Source organism: Tyto alba, unplaced genomic scaffold, assembly GCF_018691265.1.
Source record: "Tyto alba isolate M040663 unplaced genomic scaffold, T.alba_DEE_v4.0 Super-Scaffold_34, whole genome shotgun sequence".
Classification (NCBI taxonomy): domain Eukaryota; kingdom Metazoa; phylum Chordata; class Aves; order Strigiformes; family Tytonidae; genus Tyto; species Tyto alba.
The window spans coordinates 4448439-4468705 of NW_024881309.1; the positions used below are offsets into that span (position 1 = coordinate 4448439).

Below are 20267 nucleotides of genomic sequence, written 5' to 3' on the forward strand. Positions count from 1 at the left end.
GGGGACGGGGAAGCAAAGCAGCGGAGCCGGGGCTCGATAAAGCCATTTCACCTTTAATTGTAAGCAAAAAATCACTCTCACGCGGATTCTCCGACACCAGCAAATAAAATAAACTCTAACAAAACAGAGAAAGTGAATCACTGTAGTCCAGTCAGAAAACAACCCATATTTATATATATATTTATAGATATGTTGTTTGTAGAGTAGCAGTGAAAGGCAAGTATGGGCCAGTGATTTCCCGATAAATTACATTCTTTACATCCCAACAAGGTCTAGCGGCTGGAAAGTGGCTGGAAACAAAAACCGGGGAGCGTGGGGGGCCGGGGGGTGTGGGGGCAGAGGGGTCCTGCCCAAAAAACGAGTGCCCAAAGAGGGGATGGAAGAGGTGGGAGGAGGGAAGGAAGGTGCTGCCCGGTGTCGAGCCCTGCCTGCACGGCTGGGGGGGGGGCAGGCAGAGCTGCCCCCACCCCATTGAGCTGTACCCCACTTCTTTCCGCCTGGCTGTGCCACCCCAAAGCTCTGCTGCATCCCCCCCAGTGCATCCCCCCCCCCGGCTAAGGGCGCATCGGCTGTTAGAAATGCAGCAGGAGCTGCCTCAGGGTCCCACCAGGACCCCCCCTCTGCCACCCCCCTGCCCCATCCCACCTCACTGGCACCCCAACCCTGCCGGTGCTGGGCAGGTTTTGGCAGTGTACGTGTCCTTGCGTGGGGGGGGGGGTGGATGATGATAAATGGGGGGGCAAGGCCTGGCTTTTTTGAGAGCAAATCGGTCTGGCAGTGAGTTGGCCCCCAGGCTCTTCCCAAGTTTTGGGGTGAAGGTGTGGAGGGGTAGGGGGGGGGGAGAACCCAGGGGGGGCAGGGGGCACCCTGGGTGTGGGGGTTGGAGCCTGATGACCCCCCTCCAGGAGAGGAGGGAAGCCACCCACGCACCGAAGCCGGCACACTCCCGGCCAGCCGAAAGCAGAGCCAGACCCTGCCCCTGCCAGCGTGCCCGGGGGCAGAGTCGGGGGGGCACAAAGCACGGAGACACCCCCCCCACACACACACACATCTCCCCTCCTGGCTGAACCGTGCCTGCTCCGTGCCCCCAGCCCCATCTCCCCGCTCCAGCCGGGTGGTGGAGGCAGGTTTGAGCCCCCCCCGAGCCCTTTGCCCGCAGGAAGAGCGAGGTGGGGAGCAGAGCCGGGGGGGGGGGGGCTGGGGGAGAGGGGAAAGGCGGGGGGGCGGCAGGGGGGGGGGTCTTAGTAAAAACCGGCTGAGAGCCCTAAAGCGGTTACACGGCGCGACATGGACTGAGCTCGGGGCCGAGGAGGGCTCAGAAGAGGAAGGCTTTCTTCTTCAGCTCGTTGCGCTTCCAGAGGGCCAGCTTGCTGAACTCCTCGGGGGGCATCTCGAAGACCCGCACGAAATCCTCGGGGGAGAGGTGCCGCTGCGGGGGGGAGAGGAGGGTGAGGGGGTGCCCCGGGTCCCCCCCCTTTGCTCCCCACCCCTCCTTGACCCCAGTTCAGCCCCTACCTCTAGCCGGGTCCTGTCCACGCCGGGCGGCAGCTTCACACGGCCTCGGTTTGTCACCATCAGCATCTCATAGGGGTAGATCTGCAAGGGGGGGAGCAGGGGGGGTTGTAAGACCCCTTCCACAGCCCCCCCAGCCCTGCCCGAGCCCCCCCAGCCCCACTCACCTTTTGCTCCAACATGCTGGGCAGGGAATTCCCTCTGTCCATGCGTCCACGTTGGCCGTTCTAGGGGTGGGGGGGGGGGCAAAGCCTGACATCAGCTGTGACCCCCCCCCACCACCACCACCACCACCTCCCCAAAGGGCTGCCCTTTCCCACCCGAACTGAAGCCAAGGTGACGGGCTCCAGCCGAGGGATGGGCACACCTACCCTCACCCCCAAAGGTGGCCTGGGTGTCTGTGTGTCGTGTCATTCCTGCCCCCCCCCCCCCCCCCCAGGTACATCACCCTCTCAGTGGGTCTCTGCGCCGGCAGCCAGATGAGTGCTTACCTGCAGGCCTGGAAAGCAGAGAGGAGCAGGGTTCAGCCCAGGGGACCCCCATGCTCTGACACTCCCCCCGTCCTCCCCTGGGTGATGACAAGCCCCATGAGGTGGTTTTCCACCCCCTGCTGAGCCCAGGCTCGCCCCCCAGCATCCCCCCATCCCTGGGGACACCCCCAAATCCGCTGGGACACCCCTGCATCCCCCCCATCCCCACACCAATGCTCACCCGGACTGCTCTTCTCGCTGCCCGCCGAGCTGAACTCTGCCGACTGCAGCTGCAAGGGGACAGGGGACAGCATCAGAGCGGTGCCACCCCCCCGGGCCCCCTCAGGCCCTGTGGCCCCGGCAGCGTGGAGGCAGCTGCCTGCTCACTCACCCGGGTGAGGGTGCTCCTGCCAGAGGCGGGCAGCGAGGAGCTCTTGTAGCTCCCCATGTGCAGAGCTGCAAGGGAGCAAGAGACGGTCAGAGGTGCAGGCAGGGGTGCAGGCAGGGGTGAAGGCAGGGGTGCAGGAGATGGCAGGGGCGCAGGCAGGGGTGAAGGCAGGGGTGCAGGAGATGGCAGGGGCGCAGGCAGGGGTGCAGGCAGGGGTGCAGGCAGGGGTGCAGGAGATTGCAGGGGTGCAGGCAGGGGTGCAGGCAGGGGTGCAGGCAGGGGTGCAGGAGCTGGAAGGGGTGCAGGCAGGGGTGCAGGAGCTGGCAGGGGTGTAGGCAGGGTTGTGGCAGCTGGCAGGGGTGCAGGCAGGGGTGCAGGAGCTGGCAGGGGTGCAGGCAGGGGTGCAGGAGATGGCAGGGGTGCAGGCAGGGGTGAAGGCAGGGGTGCAGGAGATGGCAGGGGCGCAGGCAGGGGTGCAGGCAGGGGTGAAGGCAGGGGTGCAGGAGATTGCAGGGGTGCAGGCAGGGGTGCAGGCAGGGGTGCAGGCAGGGGTGCAGGAGCTGGAAGGGGTGCAGGCAGGGGTGCAGGAGCTGGCAGGGGTGTAGGCAGGGTTATGGCAGCTGGCAGGGGTGCAGGCAGGGGTGCAGGAGCTAGCAGGGGTATAGGCAGGGGTGCAGGAGCTGGCAGGGGTGCAGGAGCTGGCAGGGGTGCAGGCAGGGATGCAGGAGCTGGCAGGGGTGCAGGCAGCCAGATCCACCGGGTAGGGAAGGGACCCCCCGTACACGTGTGGAAGGGTGTCCGGTCCGGCAGCGAGCGGGTTTTCCTCCGGATGGGGAGCGATTTCTCCATCTCCTCCTTCAAGATCAGCTTCCCGAGGTTGGAGGTGACCTGGGGGCAAGGGGACATGGGTGGGGGGTCAATGTCAGCACGTCCCCAGCCCCTCGCAGGGTACCCACCCCCCTGCTCTGGCCCTCACCTTGCTCAGCTCCTGCCTCTGGAGCTCCCGCAGGTTCTTCATCTCCTCCGTCAGGTCTTCCTCCTCCTCCTCCCCTCTCTTGGAGGCCATCCGCCTCCTCCACTCCGTCTCTGGGGGAAAAGAGGGGATGTTATAGCCACCCCCAGCATTTCTGCAGGGTCTTTGGCGGGGAGGGGGGGACAAACCCACCCTGGTGCAGCCCACCCCCTCTCCTGCCCCCCACCTACCCACAACGGCCAGGGATGGGGGGCACGGCCAGTAGTCGGTCTCGATCTTGGCGGGTTGGTTGGGGTCTGGGGGCTGCGCCGCCGGGAATTTGGAGGATTCGATGATCAAGTCCTCTATGAGATGCTTCCCGTGGTGGGCGCCAGGATGGTGGTCTGTGGGGGTACAGGGGGGTGAGGCAGAGCCTGGGGGTGTCCCGTCCCGTGGGACGGACACCCCCCGCTCACCTTTCTGCCTGTAGATCGGAGGCTTCTTGTATATGTTGAGCTCCGTCGTGTCGGTCTCTGCAAGGAAAAAGTGGGTTGGGGGCCAGGAATAAGCAGCTCATGGTTTGGGGAAAGGGGTCACCCAGAGCCCCGGGGTGGGGCTGTTGGGGGGGGGGGGGTGTCACAGTACCGGGTCGGTGGAAGTGCTGCACGCTGCTGCGGGCTGAGCTGCTGCCCTGGCGAGAGGTGGGCTGCGAGGTGCTGCCGGGGGTCCGGCTCTCCAGCCACTCCCGGATGACCTGCGGGAAAGTGGGGCTGGTGAGCAGCGAGACCCTGACAATTTGGCATAGCCCCCCCCTCCCTCCTCCTCCTCAGAGCCCCCCACCTGCACCCCAGAGCTGGGACGAGCGGTGTCAGTACTCACCTCCGGAGATGGAGGAGGGGAGATGGATTTGGGAGACAGAGAACGCTGCAGAAGGCAAAAAGCAATTTATTCCAGCAGCCCCACATCTGCCCTCTGCGACCCCTCTGTCTGGGGGGAGGGAATTCCCCCCACCGGCCCCCCAAAACAACCAAGGGATGCAGGTGGCCCTGGGGCACCCTCACCTCTCGGCTCCGGGGCAGCTCCACGTGCTCCATGAGTGAATAAGTGAAATGGGGTTCGTAGATCATCAAGTCGGGGCGCTCGATGTCCAGGATCGCTTTGTCCTTGGGGATGGCAGCCAGGTCCTTGTAGCCCAGAACCTCGTTGTCCATTTTGGCCTGGAAAGAAGGCAAAGCACCTTTGTTTTTGGGTGCAGAAGGAAAAGCACCTTCATTTGTGGGTGCAGAAAGGGAACACTGAGGAACGGGGAGGGATTCCCCAGAGCTGGCATCTTCCGTGGCCCCGCCGGTGTGATGGAGAGGTGTTGGGGAGGTACCCCCCGACCCTACGGATGGAGGGGTGTGATGGGGAGATGTAAGGGACATCTTACCACGATGCTGGAGGGCGATCCGGGGACACTGGACCCGCGGGAGGAACAGACGCTCCCAGGGGAGGTCAGCGGTTGCTGGAAGGAAAAGGGGAGATTTTAGGAAACATCCTCAGCCCAGCCAGCCCAGGAAGGGGGTCAGGGTCATGGCTGGGACCCCGGGACGTGGCGGGGGGGGGTGGCCAGGGACACCCCTGTGCCCCATGGACATCAATCAGTGCACCGGGGCAAAGCGTCCTTGGGGATGGGGTATTGCCGGATGGGTGCTGAGGTCTCCTTTGCTCCAGCGTTGTGGTTCGGGGCAGGGGACACCCGGGAGGTGACAGTGGCTTGGCCAGGACACGTTGCCACTAGATGGTGCTGCCAAGCTGGGCTCGGAGGAGGAGGAGGAGGAGGAGGAGGAGGAAGGCAGGGCCCTGCTAGCAGCATCCCAGCATGACTCTGCCGATGTCCTTGGCCACCAGCCCCTGCCCTTGGCCACCAGCCCCTGGGTGCCTTCCCTAGGTGCAGGGCTCCCCACTGCCTGGCACACCCCCAGCACCCTGCCCATAGCCCCCAGCACCCTCCCCCCCCCCAGCCCCTTTACCTTCTGCAGTCTTTCCATTCAGCTGTGGGGCTGGAGGGGCTGTGTCAGTCACAGGGTCCTGCGTGGGGAGAGCAGGGGTTTCGGGGCACTGCCAAGGTGGGCGCTGAGCACCCCGAGGTTGGTCCCGGGGTGAGATGCCCGAAGGCAGCGGGGCTGGGCAGAGCCCGGCAGCCCCCCCTGCGCACCGGACCCTAATGTGACATGAGGCTGGCACAGCCCCACTGTCACATATTCACGTGCTGGCAGCAGGACAGGCTTGCCAGGGGATGTCCCCATCTCCGGGGTGGCTGAATAGCTTCGGGTCTGCCCCGGGATGGGGGGGAGGCGCTGGGACATGCCAGACCCCCCCCCCGACACACACACACACACACTCACCGCTGCCTCTGTGGCTCCACATCCCTCTGGGTGCTAACGCTGGGCTGGGGCTTGGGTGCTGCCTCTGCAACAGAGATGAGAGAGGTGACAGTGGCTTGCAGGGTGACAACAGTGTGAAACTCAACCTTGTCCTCCCACCGGCCCCACAACCCCCCCCACACACACACTCCCCCCTCTCTCCCCGGTGCCCGCAGTGCCCTGCCCTGCTGCGTGCCCCCCCTTCCCTGTGCTGGCTCTGGCTGCCCGGTGGCTGCTGACGAGGGCTGGCAAGCGGAGCAGAGGTGATGAAAGCCCTTTGTGTCCCGTCCCCCCCCCGCCAGCAGCGAGTGGCCTCGAGAAGGCTCCAGCGGCAGCGGGACGGGTGTGCTGTGCTCAGCCCCTGCCCTGCAGCCCCCGGGGGCCTGAGCCCTCCCCGTGCTTTAAACCCACAATGCTGCACACAAAGGGGAAAATTCCCCATTCTCCCGAAAACTTCCCCTTTCAGAGGGGAGGGCATCGGGAAAAACCTCGTGCAATCCAGGCGACCACAGCAATACCAGCGCGGAGCCCTCCAGCCTTGAAGCCCCCCTGCCCCCAGCAGCCTGTCCATAGGGATGGGGAGGTGACAGAGCCCCTGGGGACCCCCCCAGCCCCACGGCTCCCAGCGTGGGCACCGAGCCCAACCCTGCGGGATGCAGAGATGGAGAAGGAGCAGATCTGACAAAGCCCGGAGCATCCTCCGGCTGCCGGCACAAGGCACAGCCCTCAGCTCGCTCCTCCGAGGGCTGAGCTGGGCCGAGGCAGCTCTGGGTTTGAGCCGCTCCATCATCCCTCCTTTGAGACCACCCTGCTACAAATACCTCCCCCCCCCCACCCAAGCTTTGGCATCCACCCGCTCACACTCACGCCCAGCACCTCCCAGCCCACCCAAGGGTCTGCAGGACCGGGTGCTGGCAGGATGGGCACCCCCGGGTCAGCACCGAGCGCGGTACAAGGCGGCATTGTCCGGGCAAGCAACGGCCACCCCACGCACCCGTGAGCTCACACTTTCCAGGGACAGAGCCAGAGCAACACCCCCACCCCCCTCCTCACCCCCCCCAGCCTCCGGCTCCCACCCCACGGCGCTGGGGGGCACGGGTGGGCTGGGGACCAGGCGGTGGGGACCGCGGTGGCGGCGAGCAGATGGATGAGATGGCAAATAGCAGGAGGCAAGAGGAAGCGGCAGAGGCCGGCGGGAGGGTGGGTGCGGGGACGGGTGGATGCGGATGCTGGCGGGGAAGGAAAAACAACCCTGAGCCAGGGGTGCGACAGAGATGTCGCGATGGGCTGCCGAGGGGTGGTGGGGCCGCACAGCACTGTGTGTGTGCGTGTCCCCCCCCCGCCTGGGGGACGTGGGGACACGTTATCTGGTGCAGGCAAAGGAGCCACCGCCCCGATGGTAGCCTCTCTCCCCATGGCAACCTCCAATCTCCCCAGCAGGTCCCCCCCCCCCCCGCAACGCTCCCTTGCTCGCTAAGATAAGGCCGCCCCGGCACGTGTTTGGGATTTTCCTGGCCAGGACGGTGAGGGGGAGTGGGGGGGGGGTGGGATAATGTCATGCCCCCCCCCCCCCGCTCCCAGCGTGATGCTGTGGGTACCTACGGTGCTTCGCCGGAGCGGGGAGAGAAAGGTGCTGGGCAGGGATGCGCGGGAAGAGGAAAGAGAGATGGAAGGAGGGAGGGATGGACGGACAGACAGACAGACCACGTGCTGGGGGGGGGCTCGGCGGGATGCAGGGGTGCTGCTCCCCATCCCCCCCCCCCCCCCTCCCCGCGCAGCACATCTCAGGAGGAGGGGGGGGGCTGTGGGGAAGGCGGCTGCTGCGGCGGGAAGAGGCCAGTTCCCTCCTCCCCACCCCGAGGAAATCCGGATTTGACTTTTCGCAGCCGCCAAAGCCATCAGCGCCCGGCCCCTCGGCCAGGCTGCACGAACCCCCTTCGCCTGGGGGGGAGCAGGCAGGAACCCCCAGCCTTCCTCCCCTTCTCCTCCTCCTCCCTGCTTGCCTCGCCCTTGCCGTGGTGCTGGGCACCAGCACCCTGCCGCTCCCACAGCTGCCCCGGCTCCCCGCCAGCGATGGAGCTGGGGTGTGTGTGTGTGGGGGGGGACACAGACATGGTGGGGTCACAAGTTCCCTGAACAGACGGTTCCCGCCAGCCCTGGGAACGGCGTCCGGTGCTTCCCAGCACAGCCCTGGCCTCCTCCTCCTCCTCCTCCTCCTCCCACCGCACACGCCAGACAAACACAGCACCGGAGAGCATCCTCCTCGCCTCGCCGTGGGGGGGAAACCGAGGCACCCTCGCACCCAGGGGCCCCACCGGCAACTCGATCGCGGCGGGGCCAAGCCGGCGGGGAGCACGTGGGTCCCCGACCCGCATCTCACCGGTGTCCGGTTCCTCCTTTGTCCTGTTTCTCGCCCTTTCCCTCCCCACCGGAGCATCGCCCGGCAGCGGGGAGCGACCCTTCGGCTGTTGACAGCCCATCGCTTCCGTGCCATTGCACCCCCCCCCGGCACGGCCCTGCCAGGGGGACGCCTCGGTGGCCTTAAAAGCCACCAGCTTCCAGCGCCTGGCCCTTGGGATTTTTCCATCCCGCGGGGTGGAGCGGACACCCTGCCTGTTTCCCCTCCCGCACACACGAGGCTGCTCTCCATGCCTCAGTTTCCCCGGCTGGTGGGGAGTGGGGGGGAGAGCAGCAATGGCTGGAGATGATGGGGGGGCATTTCCACCCCCCTCCAGCTACTCGATTCCTCCCCGCTGAGGGATCTGGGCTAACCAAGCCGCTCTCCCAGCCCTGCCACAAAGCCCCGAGCCCCCCAACAAATTTAAAGTGGGGATGCGTGGCACTCGCCCTAAAGCTCCTGGATGGGTGTGGGTGGTGGTGGTGGGGGGGGTCCATGCCCAATCCCCCCCCCCCCCGCCCCGATGGCCATGCTGCAGCCCATTTTGGGCAGCGGCTCACGTGGTACGTAATCTGGGATTAAAATGGGATTAGCCTGCTCATCCCGCACGCGGAGGGACCGGGAGGGACCTGCCGGGGGTGTGGGGGGGGGCTCTGGGGCTCCCGGGGGTGGGGTTTGGTGATGCCCCCGGTCCCTGAGGACCATCCCCCCCACCTCCTCCAGCTCTGGTGGCCCCAGGCACGGCACCTGGGGGTGGTGGGTCCCTGGGTGCCCCCGGTGCTGTGCATGGGGCCACCGCAGAGAGGGACCCGCCTGGCAGGACACGGGGCAGCGGGACGTGGCCGAGGGGTCCCCGGGGCTGAGGTGGCAACTGGTGGCCCAAATCTTCCCAAGAGAAACTGGGATTAGCCCTGCCTGACCACCAGCTCCGCACACCCACGGCCAGGAGCCAACCTCTCCCCAAAGAGGTGGCTCCATCAATGGCCAAGAATCGGGGGGGGGGGTTTGCACCCTGTTTTTTCCCCCTCAGATAGCCCCCCCCGATGCTCTGATGCACTGGGGCGATGGGAGTTTGACACCACCCCCGCCCCCCAGTGCCTTGCCAGAGGGGCTGATGGGGCCAAGAGGAGCAAGAGAAGGGGGGGAGCTCCAAAATCCCATGTCCATGCCAAGACCCCCGACCACCACGGCCCCACCACACAGCAAACAGGGAGCAGCAAACCCTTGCATCCTGTCCCAGGGGGGAGTGGGGTAGGGGTGTCCCCCCACCCCCACCCCTCCAGCAACTGCACTGAGACCCCACAAGCTCATTCCACAAGTGGGGCTGGGAATGGCCGGGCTGCTCTGACCTCCTCCCTTGGGATACCCGGTGCCGATGGCAATGTCCCCAGGGAAGGAGGACAGGGGATGTCCCTGCTCTGCCCCGCTCGGGGGGGGGGGGGTTGTCCCGGGGAGGTGGGGAAAATGGGGTGCTGGGAGCCTCTGCTGTGGAGGGGACACTGGTGGGAGCCCCGGGAGGGGTACCCCCTCTCAGCGATGGAGCCCGTGCCCCTACCTCAGGTCACCCCCCCTTCTTGTCCCTGCGGTCCCCCAGCAAGGGCAGCTGGCTTTGCAGGGCTGGTTGTGAGGAGGGGGGCACGGCTGCAGCCCCCAGAAAAGAGGGGGGGTGGGGCTGCCCCCTCCCCCGGGGAGCTACACAGAGCCAGGGGAGGGGGGAGCAGACGGGAAAGCAAAGGGTGGCTGACGCCAACCCTGAGAAACCAGCACCCCCCAGTCCCCCGTCCCACCCCCCCCCCCTCCGCCCTGTCGCGGCTGTGTGTCCCCACCCGTGGCCACCACCCTTCCCTCTCCCCACCGAGCCACAGCCACTCACCTAAAACCCAGGACACCTCATCCCTCCAGCCGTGGGGGGAGCTGGGGTGGTGGGGGGGGGGGGGACACCCCCCCTGGCCTCCTCTGTTTGCCTGGCCACCGAATTACCCTCCCTGGGCTACCGGGCCAGCTGCCCTGGCTGCGGCCGAGCCACCGCCGGCACGCTGCGGCTCGCATCCGAGAGCGTATCTCCCAACCCCAGCACCGCGGCCGGGCCGCCCGCCGCCCCGATAACCGAGGCGTGCGTGGGTGAGTGGGTGGGTGCGTGGGTGGGTGCCGCTCGCCTCTCCCCACCTCTGCTGATGGCTCAGTCCCTTTCCGAACAAGAGGAGAATTAGCCGGCATCATGACGAAGCAGTATTCGCTCCCGCCGCTGCTCGCTCCCGCTCCTACCGCTTCCCCGGCACAAAGAGGGAGGAAAATATAAATAAACCCGACCTGCCTGGCTGCCAGAAATAGCCCGGCCGGTGTTGGGGGTCCCCAGCACCCCCTTTCTCCACCCCTCGCTGCTAAACGGGGGATGCAGCTGGGGACAGCGTCCCCTGCACACACACACCACACACACACCCCCCCCCCCAGTCCCGCCCCGGCTGGGGTTTTGGCACCCCTGAGCACCCCACGGCGCGTGGGCTGGGTGAGGATGGTAACCCCCCCGCTCCTTCCCCATCCAGCCTGACCCCCCGGCTGCGTTTGGGGGGTGCTCCGAGGGTGGCACCGACCCCTTGCTGCCCCCGGGAGGGGAAAACGGAGCAGGAATTTCCATCTCCAGGGCCAAAAGAGCCTGGGGCGGGGGTGGGCAGGGAGGTGCTGAGCATCTCCTAAAAAAATCAAACCCTGCGGATGCTGCCAGGGGCCCCCCCGTATCCCGAGCCCCCCAGGTCCTGGGGGCCACAATCCATCACCCATGCAGCCGGCACGGGACCGGTGCCGCGGCCGGACACCCCCCCGGGGGCGAGGGGGGGGCTGCGTTGGTGCCGCAGCGCCAGGAGCCGGCGTCTATTCCTGGCTCAGTGTGTGGGAGAGCGCTGCTTGGTGACAGCAGCTCCATTTCTGGGTCCTCTCCCCGGCGCCGCGCTCGGTGCTGTTTGCTGCCTCAGTTTCCCTCCTGGCTGAAGCCAGGGCCACTGGACCCCCCCCTGGATACACATCTTGGGGGGGGGATGCACATCTGGGGACACACACACCCCCGAGGGGATGCACCCCCCCGCCCTTTGGTGCCAGGACCCGCCTGGCTCGTTGGACCAAGAGCATCACAGCCTCAGCTCCGAGATGCCGCCGTGCCCCCGCGCTGAAGGGGCTTTGCCAGCCCCAGCCCCACCGGCCACCCCCCCCCCCCTCACCGGGCCATGTCCTTGAATAAGAGAGGCTTCATCTGCCTTCCCCCCCTTTCCACTAACCCAGTTTTTCAAGCATGAAGACGACCGCAGCGGCTGCCACCTGCGCCCAGGGCGGTGGTGGTGGGGGGGGCCACTTGGGTGCCTGAACCAGCCGTGGCACCCGCCGTGGGCTCAGCCCCCCCACGCCACGAGCCCAGCACCAGGGAGGGAGGAGTTTGGAAACGCACGTATCCTGCCCCAGCCAGGCACCGGCTCTTGCACCCACCAAAAGCCAAACCCGGACACGCTCACCAGAGCCCCCCCACCCTGTGTCCCCGGCCCCGCAGGGTCACCCCTCATCCCGGTGATGCCCTTCAAAGCCAACCCCAAGCCAGGCAGCTGCCAGTCCCCCTGCCAAGGCGGGGGGGAGGGTTGTGGGGGGGCTGGGGCAGAGGGGAGCGGGGCCCTACCTTCAAGGGAGCCCATGGCCCACCGCGGGCAGGTCTGCCTGTCCGCCGGGAGCCATGCCTGCGCCGAGCATCCCCTCCCCTGCGCCGCACGGCACGTTGCTACAGCGACCGCCTCCCGCCGCAACCGAACGAGGGAGGATGTGCAGGAGCCTCCTTCGGCCTCGCCGAGCGAGGGAGGATGAGCAGGAGCCTCCTTCGGCCTCGCCGAGCGAGGGAGGATGTGCAGGAGCCCCCTTCGGCCTCGCCGTCCTGCGGGATGGGGGACAAGGAGACTTCCCACAGCCCCGGGGAAGGGGGGGGGGGATGCAGCCCCCGCATCCCTCCGTGTGGCAGGTGCCCGTCCCCAAATTGTCGGTGGGGTTGCAGGGGACATCGTCCCGGAGGAGCCCGGTGACAGCAGCCCTGCGAGGGCTGGCCTGGATACAACCCATGCATGGCCCAGGGGACCCCAGCCCAGTGACACCCCCAGTCCAAACCGTGGGAGCCCTCTGTCAGAACTGGGAGCCTCTGGGGTACCAGGACCAGGAGGGCTGGGCTGGGGGGGGGGCAGTCAGCTGGCACCCATCAACTCTGCAGTGAGGTGATTGCTCTGGGGTCATGGTTTAGGGGAGCTGCCCTTGCTGGCTGCACAGCCCCCCCTTTCCCTCCCTCTCCCCCCCCCCCCCCGAGTCCTCCCAGCATCCCCGGTCTGTGGCAGAGCAAAGCCTTGGGAAAAGCTGGGCACGCTGCGGCGGGGCGAGACACCCTCCAGTGCACTTTCTGCACAGAGGACATTCCTGTCCCCACCTCCGCCCCCCGCCCCAGGTCTCACCTCAAAAAACAAGAAAGAAGCAGTGTGAGGTTTTTTTTTTTTCCCTTCCCCGGCCATAATTAAAAAGGACTCACCCTTCCGAGCCCTTTCTATCCCGGGAGGTCGAGAAGAAAGAGAGGGGAGGAAGGGGAAAACCCTGAAAGAAAAGAGAGGAAGGGCTTGGGAAGGAGAAGAGAAGGGGGGGGTGAAAAAAAAGGGACGGGGAAAAATTAAAGCGGAGATCACACAAAGGGAACTCCTCTACCTTTGAAGCTTTGGCTAAATTGGGGAGGGGGCGGCGGGGGCAGGGAGGGTCCGGACCCAGTCGGCCCCTTTCTCAAAGCCCTCTCCTTTTCAAGAATGTCTCAAATTCCTGTGGAAACAAGGAGCTGGGGCTGTGGGGCCGAAGGAAACGGGAGGGGAAAAAAAAAATTTACCCGGGCCGCCTGGCTAATTCCCGCCTGCCACACCTGGGCAGGCAGCGCCGGGCGCATTGTTCGGCCGTAATTGCTGGGTGTTGCATTTCTCTTCTGCTTTAAAGCTTCATTTAACTCAAACTGTTATAATTTTCTCCCCACTGCCCCCCCCCAGCCGTGCTCCCCCCTCTCTGTATTATGCTGGCGGGGCTTTGTAGGGGCTGGGTGAGCCCCGGTTAAGGGATTACATCCTCCCCGCGGTCCGGCTGCCACCTCCCAGGGCATTGTCAGAGGGGAAAGCAATTATGGGCAGGGTGGGACGGCACGGGCTGGGGGCACCGAGTTTGGGAGGGGGACACACACAGCCTGACTGGTGGCTGTCGTGGGGTGGGCGAGCCGGTGGCCCCCGGTGCAGGGAGCAGCGGGTACCACGCCAAGGGTGATGCTCTGGTCACCAGGATGCAGCAGACTCCCCCCCGGACATACACTGAAGTGGGGGGGGGGGCGGAACAGACAGGGCTGGGGACACGGGGAGTCCCTGTCAGCAGCCACCACCAGCCTCCTGCCACCGGGTGCTTGCACCCTAAGGGGTGAGGGCACCCTGTGCCCCCCATCCCAGCAGGCACAAAGCCTCGACACGGCAACGAAAACTCCCCCAGGCCCCATCAGTCTAGACACTCGCTTTTATTACCCTCGGGGTTTTCCTCCTTTACACAAATAAACTCCAAAGTCTAACTGTTTAGGCCTAAAACTGACTCATAAGGGAAACAGCAGAGCTTGTAAAAAAAAAAAACAAAAAACCCAAACAAAAAAAACAACACACAAACAACCAATCAAAACCAATAAAAATACCCTAAAAGCGGTTTCTCTTTGGCTGGCAGACCCCAGTGGGCACCCACCCGTGTCCCCCCAGTGCCACCGGGACAGGGCACAGACTTTCCCCTCCAATAAATAACGCAGAGAGCCCACGGCTGCAGGGATCCAAGTGCTGGTCCCGGGGTCTCCCAGGAGCTCTTCGGAGCTGCACAGACAGACAGACAGACGGACAGCCCGGCACCTCCCGCTCCCCATCACCCGGCTGCTCGTGGTGCCTCGCAGGGACGGGCACAGCATCCCGCTGCCCCGGGGCTGGGTGCTCTGTCCCACTCCCCCGGGGACATCCCGCGGGCTCGTGGCCGGTCCCATCCATCCCTGGCACCGAGAGGAGGGTCCGTGGGGGACGGGGACGTGTCCGAGGGTCGCAGCCCTCGGTGGCATGGGGACAAGTCTCTGAGGGGGTGCCAAGGGGAGTGGGCAAAGGCACTACGTGGTGAACGTGGGTACCAGAGGATGCCCCAGGGATGAAGGGACCCCAGCGTGGGGCTGGGGACACCCGTGACCGTGCCCGAAGCGTGCCCTCCCCACCCTGCTCACCCAAGAGGAATATAAAAATAGAGCATCTTTAGAAAAGAAATGGGGAAAAAACAGTGCTGGAGGGCGCCGGGGAGAAGGGGCAGAGTCTGGCGGGGCCGAAGTGAGGATGAGGAGGGCAGGACCCGGCGGAGGCGCGTCGAGGCGGGGGGGGGGGGGGGCTGCCGGGCGTTACGTGCGTGGGCGAGGGGCGTGGGTGCGGCGGGTGCGGCGGGTGGGCGAGGACGAGCCGACGAACTCGAACTGCTTCTGGCGCTCGGCGTTGTTGGGGAAGGGCAGCTGCCCGCGGTACAGGCGCTTGATGAAGTGGGCTTCCCGCTGGTTCTGGCGGCTGCGGGAGGCTTTGCGGGGCCGGCCCTTGCGGGTGAAGGCCATGTACCAGCCCTCGTAGCGGGCGTTCTGGAAAGCCGTGTAGTTGTTCTCCAGCACGATCTCCGTGAAGATGCAGTCCTTGCTCTTGCCGTTGGGCTGCGGGAGGAGGAGAGGGGTGCTTAGAGCCCGCAGGGATGGGGCTTGGGGGGCTTGGGGATGGGATGCTCGAGGTCCTGCCCGCCCCGCCTCGGAGTTCATCCCTGCCCCGTTCATCACGGCACCAACCCCAATGCACCAGCACCAGCTCCCCAGGGGCTTCTCCTTGCTGGAGCCGCGCCGAGCAGCACGGTGCTGATGGAGAAAAAGGGGACTGATGGCTCCTAGGGGGGCAGAGGGAGCCCCCCCCCCCACTCACTACACCGACACAACCCCTGTGATTGGGGACACGGGGACCAGCCTGGCCGAGCATCCCAGCTCCAGCTGCTCCTCGGGGTGCCCAGGGTGATCTCTGGGGGGACACACAGAGGGTGAGGGTGGAGGGGTGAGGGGGGGCCGGGACTCACTTTCCCGATGAGCTTGCCCTGCTTGCTCATGCAGATGTACTTCTCGCTCTCGGCCCCCTTGATGCGGACGCGGCTCCCGAAGGTGTCCGTCTCCACGATGAGCTTGGCTGCGAGGAAGGGAGCAAGGGGCAAGTGTCCCACAGGGGCTGCAGTACCCCCTTATCTCGCCCCTCCAGCATCCCTCCCTGCCCTTCATCCACGGGTCCACGGCAGGGCAGCCCTTGCCGGGGGATGCTCCGCAGCCACGACGCTAAAGAGCCTTTGTTAAAACCCAGCAGAGTCAAACCGGGTGTTTGATGAAGAGGAGAGCAACGGCCCTTTCCCCCCCCCCCCCCCCCCCCCCGGTATTGTCGGCGATTCAATGGGCTCTCCAAGGCTAGACCGAGTCCAGCACCCGGCGGGTTAATTATCCTCATCCTCATTGTTTTCTCTACAACACAGCGGCGGCTGCAAAAGTTGGGAGCCGACACTGAAACCAATGACCCCGGTGGGTCCCGCGCTCCCGACAGCCCGTGCCTGAGTGGGCAGGGAGACCTGGAAAGGTGGTGAGTCAGTCCCGCCGGCCACCGGGCTTTGAAAAGCCTTTCCCAAAGCCTAAAAACGCTGGGGATGCCAGCCTGGCTTTTGCGGGGCTGTGGTGCCCATCAGCGTTGGCGTCAGGGCTGGAGCTCCCGCGGCAAACCCCGTGGGGAAAGGTGATGCAACCAGGGTGGGCTCTGCCCCGAGTGGGCTCCCCGCCACGTACGGATACTTAAGAGGTGATATTATATGTTATATGATATCATATGGTCATATGATATTATAAATATGGATATTTAAGGGGCCGCAATCAGGTGATTCTCCTCCAGGAAAAGTTGCCTGTCTCACGCTGGGAGGAGATTAGGAAGCAAAAGCCCTAAATGTAGAGCTTATAAATGCTGCGTGGTGTCAGAGAAACGCATGATTTTGGAAGTTTTGTGGTCAGAGCTGGCTGGTCGGGAGCCGCGCTCTCACAGGACTTACCTGGAGGATTTTGGGGTATAAAACCAGCCAGCTGGGGCAGTTAAAACCTCCCTGCGCTCCCCTGCAAAACTCCAGGAAGAGACATGTCCCAGGGCTTTTCCAGCCTTTGCGTGAGGACGGTTGTCCCGGGCTCCTTACCGAATTTGTTGCCGTCCTCGGCGGTGGCAGTGATCCTTTTGCCGTTCACCTGGACGTGCTTGCCGCTGGTCCGGCTGTAGAGCTGGTACTCCCTGATCTGCCGTCGGCTCAGCTGGTCGGTCATGGCACCCTGGTCCCTCACGTACTGGTTAAAATTAGGAGACGGTTGATTCTCCCCCTTTGTTTACAAAGGGAAAAATAAAATCAATTTGTTTTGGAGAGCTGACGGCAAGGGGACGGAGTGGGGAGCCCGGCGGGGCGGGAGGGCTGGGGGTGGCCCCGGGGGGACACGGGGATCCCCCCGCCACCCCCGGCTGTGGGTGAGGGCGAGCTCCCAGCCATCATCCCCTCTGAGCAGCGACGAGCAGATGCTTTGGACCCGAGAGCGGCTGGCACGGCAGGCAGGGAGATGGTGCTCTGCATCCCACGGGTGAGGAGGATGCGGGGTCACGCAGGGAAGGATGCTCTGACCAGTCCCTCGGGCTCCCGGCCATGCCCAGCGGCCAGACAGCATCTCCTGCTCCCCAGCAGGTACTGGGGACAGGTTGGGATGCAAGGGCTGAACTGGCGAAACACCCACTGGGTCCCCTAAAGCCAGGTTGGGTGTCCCGGGAGCAGAGATGCCCCCTCCCAGTCCACCCCAAGCACGTACCAGCCCTGGAACTGGTGGAATAAAACACCTCATGGACTCCAATCAGCTTATGCTAACGGGGCAGCCCAAACACACCAGGGTTATTGTATGGGAAACAGCAGCTAATTACTGCAGATGAGCTGGGGAGGGGGGGGATTAGTGCTGGTGGTCAGCCCCTGTCCCCGCACCGGTCTCCAACCGGTGCGTCTCGACGCGCATTTTAAGAGAAGATTTGGTGTAATCCCGGTGTAAGCGGGAAGCCGGAGCTCAGGGCAGGCGGCTGAGCCGCCCGACGGACACCGGCCCCGGCTGAACTGGCCCAAAAATCAGCTCCAAAAAAGGTTGGGGGCAGGGGGACGCGATGCATCCCGGGACCCCGTCCCACAGGGACACGCCTGGGGTCTGGCTGCCCGGTTTGGGGTGAGCAGCATCACCTGGGGTGCACAGAACCTGTTACCCCGCATCCCTCCCCCCCCCCCAGCCCCGCCTGCTCTTGTAGGGCAGGGGGGGGAGCAGCAGGATGGTGGGGGGCACTGCCTGGCCCCCCTACGCCCCCCCCCCCCCCCCTCCCCACTTTTGTGTGCGCCTGGAGACTCATTTCCTGCCAGGATCTACTTTAAAGCCTTTGGGGCTGGCTGAGGAGGTGGGCTGGGGGGGGCGGGGGGGGGTGGCCCCTCTTCATCAAAGGCGGTTCCTTTCCCCTCTCATTTTCAAAGAAATAAAAGCATTTACCTTGGGAAAAAAAAAAAAAAAAAAAAAAGAAAAAAAGGTCCCAAGCACATATTAAGGCTGCTGGGGCCGGCAGCTACGGGGGTTTTGTTCAGGCGCTGGAGCAGAGGGTGCTGATATGGAACAGTGCATTTTAATAGCCGCTGCCTTTCTAAAGCGCACAAAAAGGGACGGTGCAGCCTACGAGGGTGGCGGGGGAGAGGGGAGGGTGCCGAACCTCACACCCCCCACCCCCCTCCCCGCTGCTGGGTGGGTGGGTGGGGGGGGACACACACCAGAACCTGCTCTGCCCCGTTAACCCCCTCGGCAGCCGGCCTCGGGGCGAGCGAGGGCAGAGTGCGGCCCCGAGAACTCAAGGCTGATGGATTTGGCACGTCCCTCCCCGATCAAGGCGGTGAGAAATGTCTTGCCTGGCCCGGGAGGGCTTCCCCGCTGACCTGCCCCGGGGGGGCAGCCGGGAAAACAGAGGGACCCCAGATACCCCAAAGCCCCCAGTGCCGGCCTGTTGTACCCGGTGGTGATGGGCGCAGCTCCGGTGGGGACACAACCCCCCTTGGCAGCATCCTTCCCCTGCCCGGAGCTGGGTACCAGTTGGGGGTGGGCACGCGCTGGCCCCCTTGGCCAGCGGGGAAGCCCCCTTGCCAAAGTGAGGGATGGCCCCGAAGCGAACGCTTAGCTCGGCGGATGGCGGAGCTTTTGCCGGGGCGGGGGGGGGGGGGGTTGGTTAGTAAAACATTTCCACGTACCTGGGTCTGACAGGAGAACATGAGCAGCTGGAAACATCTGCGGCGAGAGACAAAAGAGAAAGGGAGAGAAACAAGGTGTTTTGTTCGGGGTTAGCTGTTTTCTCTCCCCCCCCCCCCCCAACCCCGCACCCCTCCCCGAGGAATAGCTGTGTCTAACGGCACTAAGAATAAACGACTGATAAACCCGGGTTGCAAAAAATTGCAACAAGCGGCGCGCGGGGCTTACATGGAGAGGTTTTGCAGGCTGAGGGGCTGCATGGCGCTCGTCGAAGCCCCCCGGTCACCGGCATGAAACGAAGGCACGGCCGCGGGATCTCTGCGAACCTGCCCTCCCTCACCACCGGCACATCCCGGCCAGGGCAGGGAAAACCAAGGAGCAGCCTGTCCCCTCCTTCCTCGGGTGATCCCCGCGCTCGGGGCGGGCGAGGGGAAAATTGGGTGAAACCCAGGCTGTCGCCCCGCCGGCGAGCCCACGTGCGATGCCAACGTCTCCGGAGCAGCAGCGGTGAGGGAGCATGGGGGAGGCAGCCGGGGTCAGGTCCTCTCCTCCTCCTCCTCCTCCTCCGGCCCTGGGGGCTGCGCGTCCTACGCCTTGGGGACATCCAGCTCCATCCTGTCCCCTTCGTCCTCCCCACCCCATCAGCCTCCCGGCCTTGGGTTAGTCGCCGGTTTGCATCTCCCGCCGGCGGCGGCAGCTAACGGGAGAGGCGGCTGCGGGCAAGGCAGGGCTGCCCACCGTCACGGGAGGCACCCGCAGCCCCCCGCCCCATCCAGCCGGCAGCACCCTCCCCGTCCCGGTGATGGGAGACGGGTGGGCGACGGACGAAGCGGCAGCCTTTAAAGGTGGGGAAGAGCCCAAAAGAGGGGCCGGACCTCTCCCCCGGGGGGAAGGCAGTCGGGACCGCGGAGGGAAGGAGGATGGGACCTAGACCTAGCGGGGGCCAGGGCAGGAGGAGGGGGGGGGGGGGGGGGGGAGGCGGGGGCTCAGCTGCTTGGGGTGTCCCCAGTGTGGGGGGTAGTGAAGCTCCCCCCCCCCGTCTCGCCCCATGAAGGGGAAGGTGTGGGGGGGGTGATGCTGTGGGGTGTGGTGGTGGTACTGGGAGGTGTTGGGGGGGGGAAGCCCTGGCACGCAGGGTGCTTCTTGTCACCCTCCTCTCACCAAGGGGTCAGGCCCAGCCCTGATCACTCAGAGAAAAGCACGGCAGCGGGTTTTAACCAGCTGGCTTAGTGCTGGGGGGCTCTGGGGACTCTGTCACAGCTCCCCCCTCGCAACAGCTCCCCTGCCTGCTCCCAGCCCCATCAGGTTTTGCCCCCCCCCCCCCCCCCAAGGTGTGGGGGCTGCGCACCCCTCCACGCTCCGTTTGCTCAGCCAGGGAGGTGTTAAGTGCCTTATAAATACCCCAGCAGGGAGCTGGGGTAATGCCTGGGGGGGGGATAAAACACCCCCAGGGTGGGGGGGTGTGGGGTGTATGTGTGTGTCCCAGAGCGGGTAGCACAGGGGATGAGGGGTTTAGTCCAGAAGCCACTTGCCTCCAGGCTTGTGCCTCAGTTTCCCCATCAGCACAAGGGCCCCATGGGAAAGACAAGCTGGAGATGAGCAGGGTACCCGCCCTCCCAATCTGCCGGAGGGTGGGGGGCCTGACTCAGTGCTAACAACCCAAATTAAGCCTTCTCACCTCCTGGGCCAGGAATTCAGCCCGAAACACAGTTTGCAGCCCCCCCAATAACCTCAAGAGCGGCATCCCCC

General features: G+C 65.2%; 2 protein-coding genes across 6 annotated transcripts; both read right to left on the bottom strand.

Annotated features, from left to right (window-relative positions):
- Positions 1 to 33: 33 nt before the first annotated feature.
- Positions 34 to 11912, bottom strand: DMTN (dematin actin binding protein). 4 transcript variants are annotated; one of them, XM_042801545.1, is made up of 18 exons: positions 11784 to 11888; positions 10292 to 10392; positions 5710 to 5773; positions 5335 to 5392; positions 4752 to 4826; positions 4384 to 4539; positions 4202 to 4246; positions 3968 to 4076; positions 3799 to 3855; positions 3574 to 3726; positions 3347 to 3456; positions 3153 to 3258; positions 2374 to 2438; positions 2224 to 2272; positions 2004 to 2011; positions 1680 to 1739; positions 1516 to 1596; positions 34 to 1429 (listed from the first exon to the last, which is right to left on the bottom strand). In XM_042801545.1, exons 4-18 carry the CDS (start codon positions 5350 to 5352, stop codon positions 1316 to 1318), a joined length of 1206 nt encoding a protein of 401 aa, XP_042657479.1. In that variant the 5' UTR covers positions 5353 to 5392; positions 5710 to 5773; positions 10292 to 10392; positions 11784 to 11888; the 3' UTR covers positions 34 to 1315. The 4 variants fall into 4 exon arrangements, with proteins under 4 accessions (XP_042657479.1, XP_042657477.1, XP_042657480.1 ...); XM_042801543.1 differs by lacking the exon at positions 10292 to 10392 and having other exon boundaries at positions 11784 to 11912; XM_042801546.1 differs by lacking the exons at positions 10292 to 10392; positions 11784 to 11888 and adding an exon at positions 11395 to 11419.
- Positions 11913 to 14570: 2658 nt separating this feature from the next.
- FGF17 (fibroblast growth factor 17) lies at positions 14571 to 18556 on the bottom strand. Of its 2 annotated transcripts, none has more exons than XM_042801518.1 (4): positions 18521 to 18556; positions 16415 to 16592; positions 15275 to 15381; positions 14571 to 14867 (listed from the first exon to the last, which is right to left on the bottom strand). In XM_042801518.1, exons 1-4 carry the CDS (start codon positions 18539 to 18541, stop codon positions 14571 to 14573), a joined length of 603 nt encoding a protein of 200 aa, XP_042657452.1. In that variant the 5' UTR covers positions 18542 to 18556. The 2 variants fall into 2 exon arrangements, with proteins under 2 accessions (XP_042657452.1, XP_042657453.1); XM_042801519.1 differs by having other exon boundaries at positions 16415 to 16559; positions 18521 to 18550.
- Between the last annotated feature and the right edge of the window lie 1711 nt (positions 18557 to 20267).

Bases quoted from the DNA above. Each gene is read 5' to 3' on its own strand.
- FGF17 (XM_042801518.1), bottom strand. From the start codon at position 18,541: ATGTTCTCCTGTCAGACCCAG. The intron at 16,593-18,520 runs GTACGTGGAAAT...TTGTAAACAAAG, and splicing joins TGTTCTCCTGTCAGACCCAG to GGGGAGAATCAACCGTCTCC. The intron at 15,382-16,414 runs GTAAGGAGCCCG...CCTTCCTCGCAG, and splicing joins CGAGGACGGCAACAAATTCG to CCAAGCTCATCGTGGAGACG.
- DMTN (XM_042801543.1), bottom strand. The intron at 4,077-4,201 runs GTGAGTACTGAC...ACTTTCCCGCAG, and splicing joins CCCCTCCTCCATCTCCGGAG to GTCATCCGGGAGTGGCTGGA. The intron at 3,856-3,967 runs GTACTGTGACAC...TTTTCCTTGCAG, and splicing joins GCAGCACTTCCACCGACCCG to AGACCGACACGACGGAGCTC.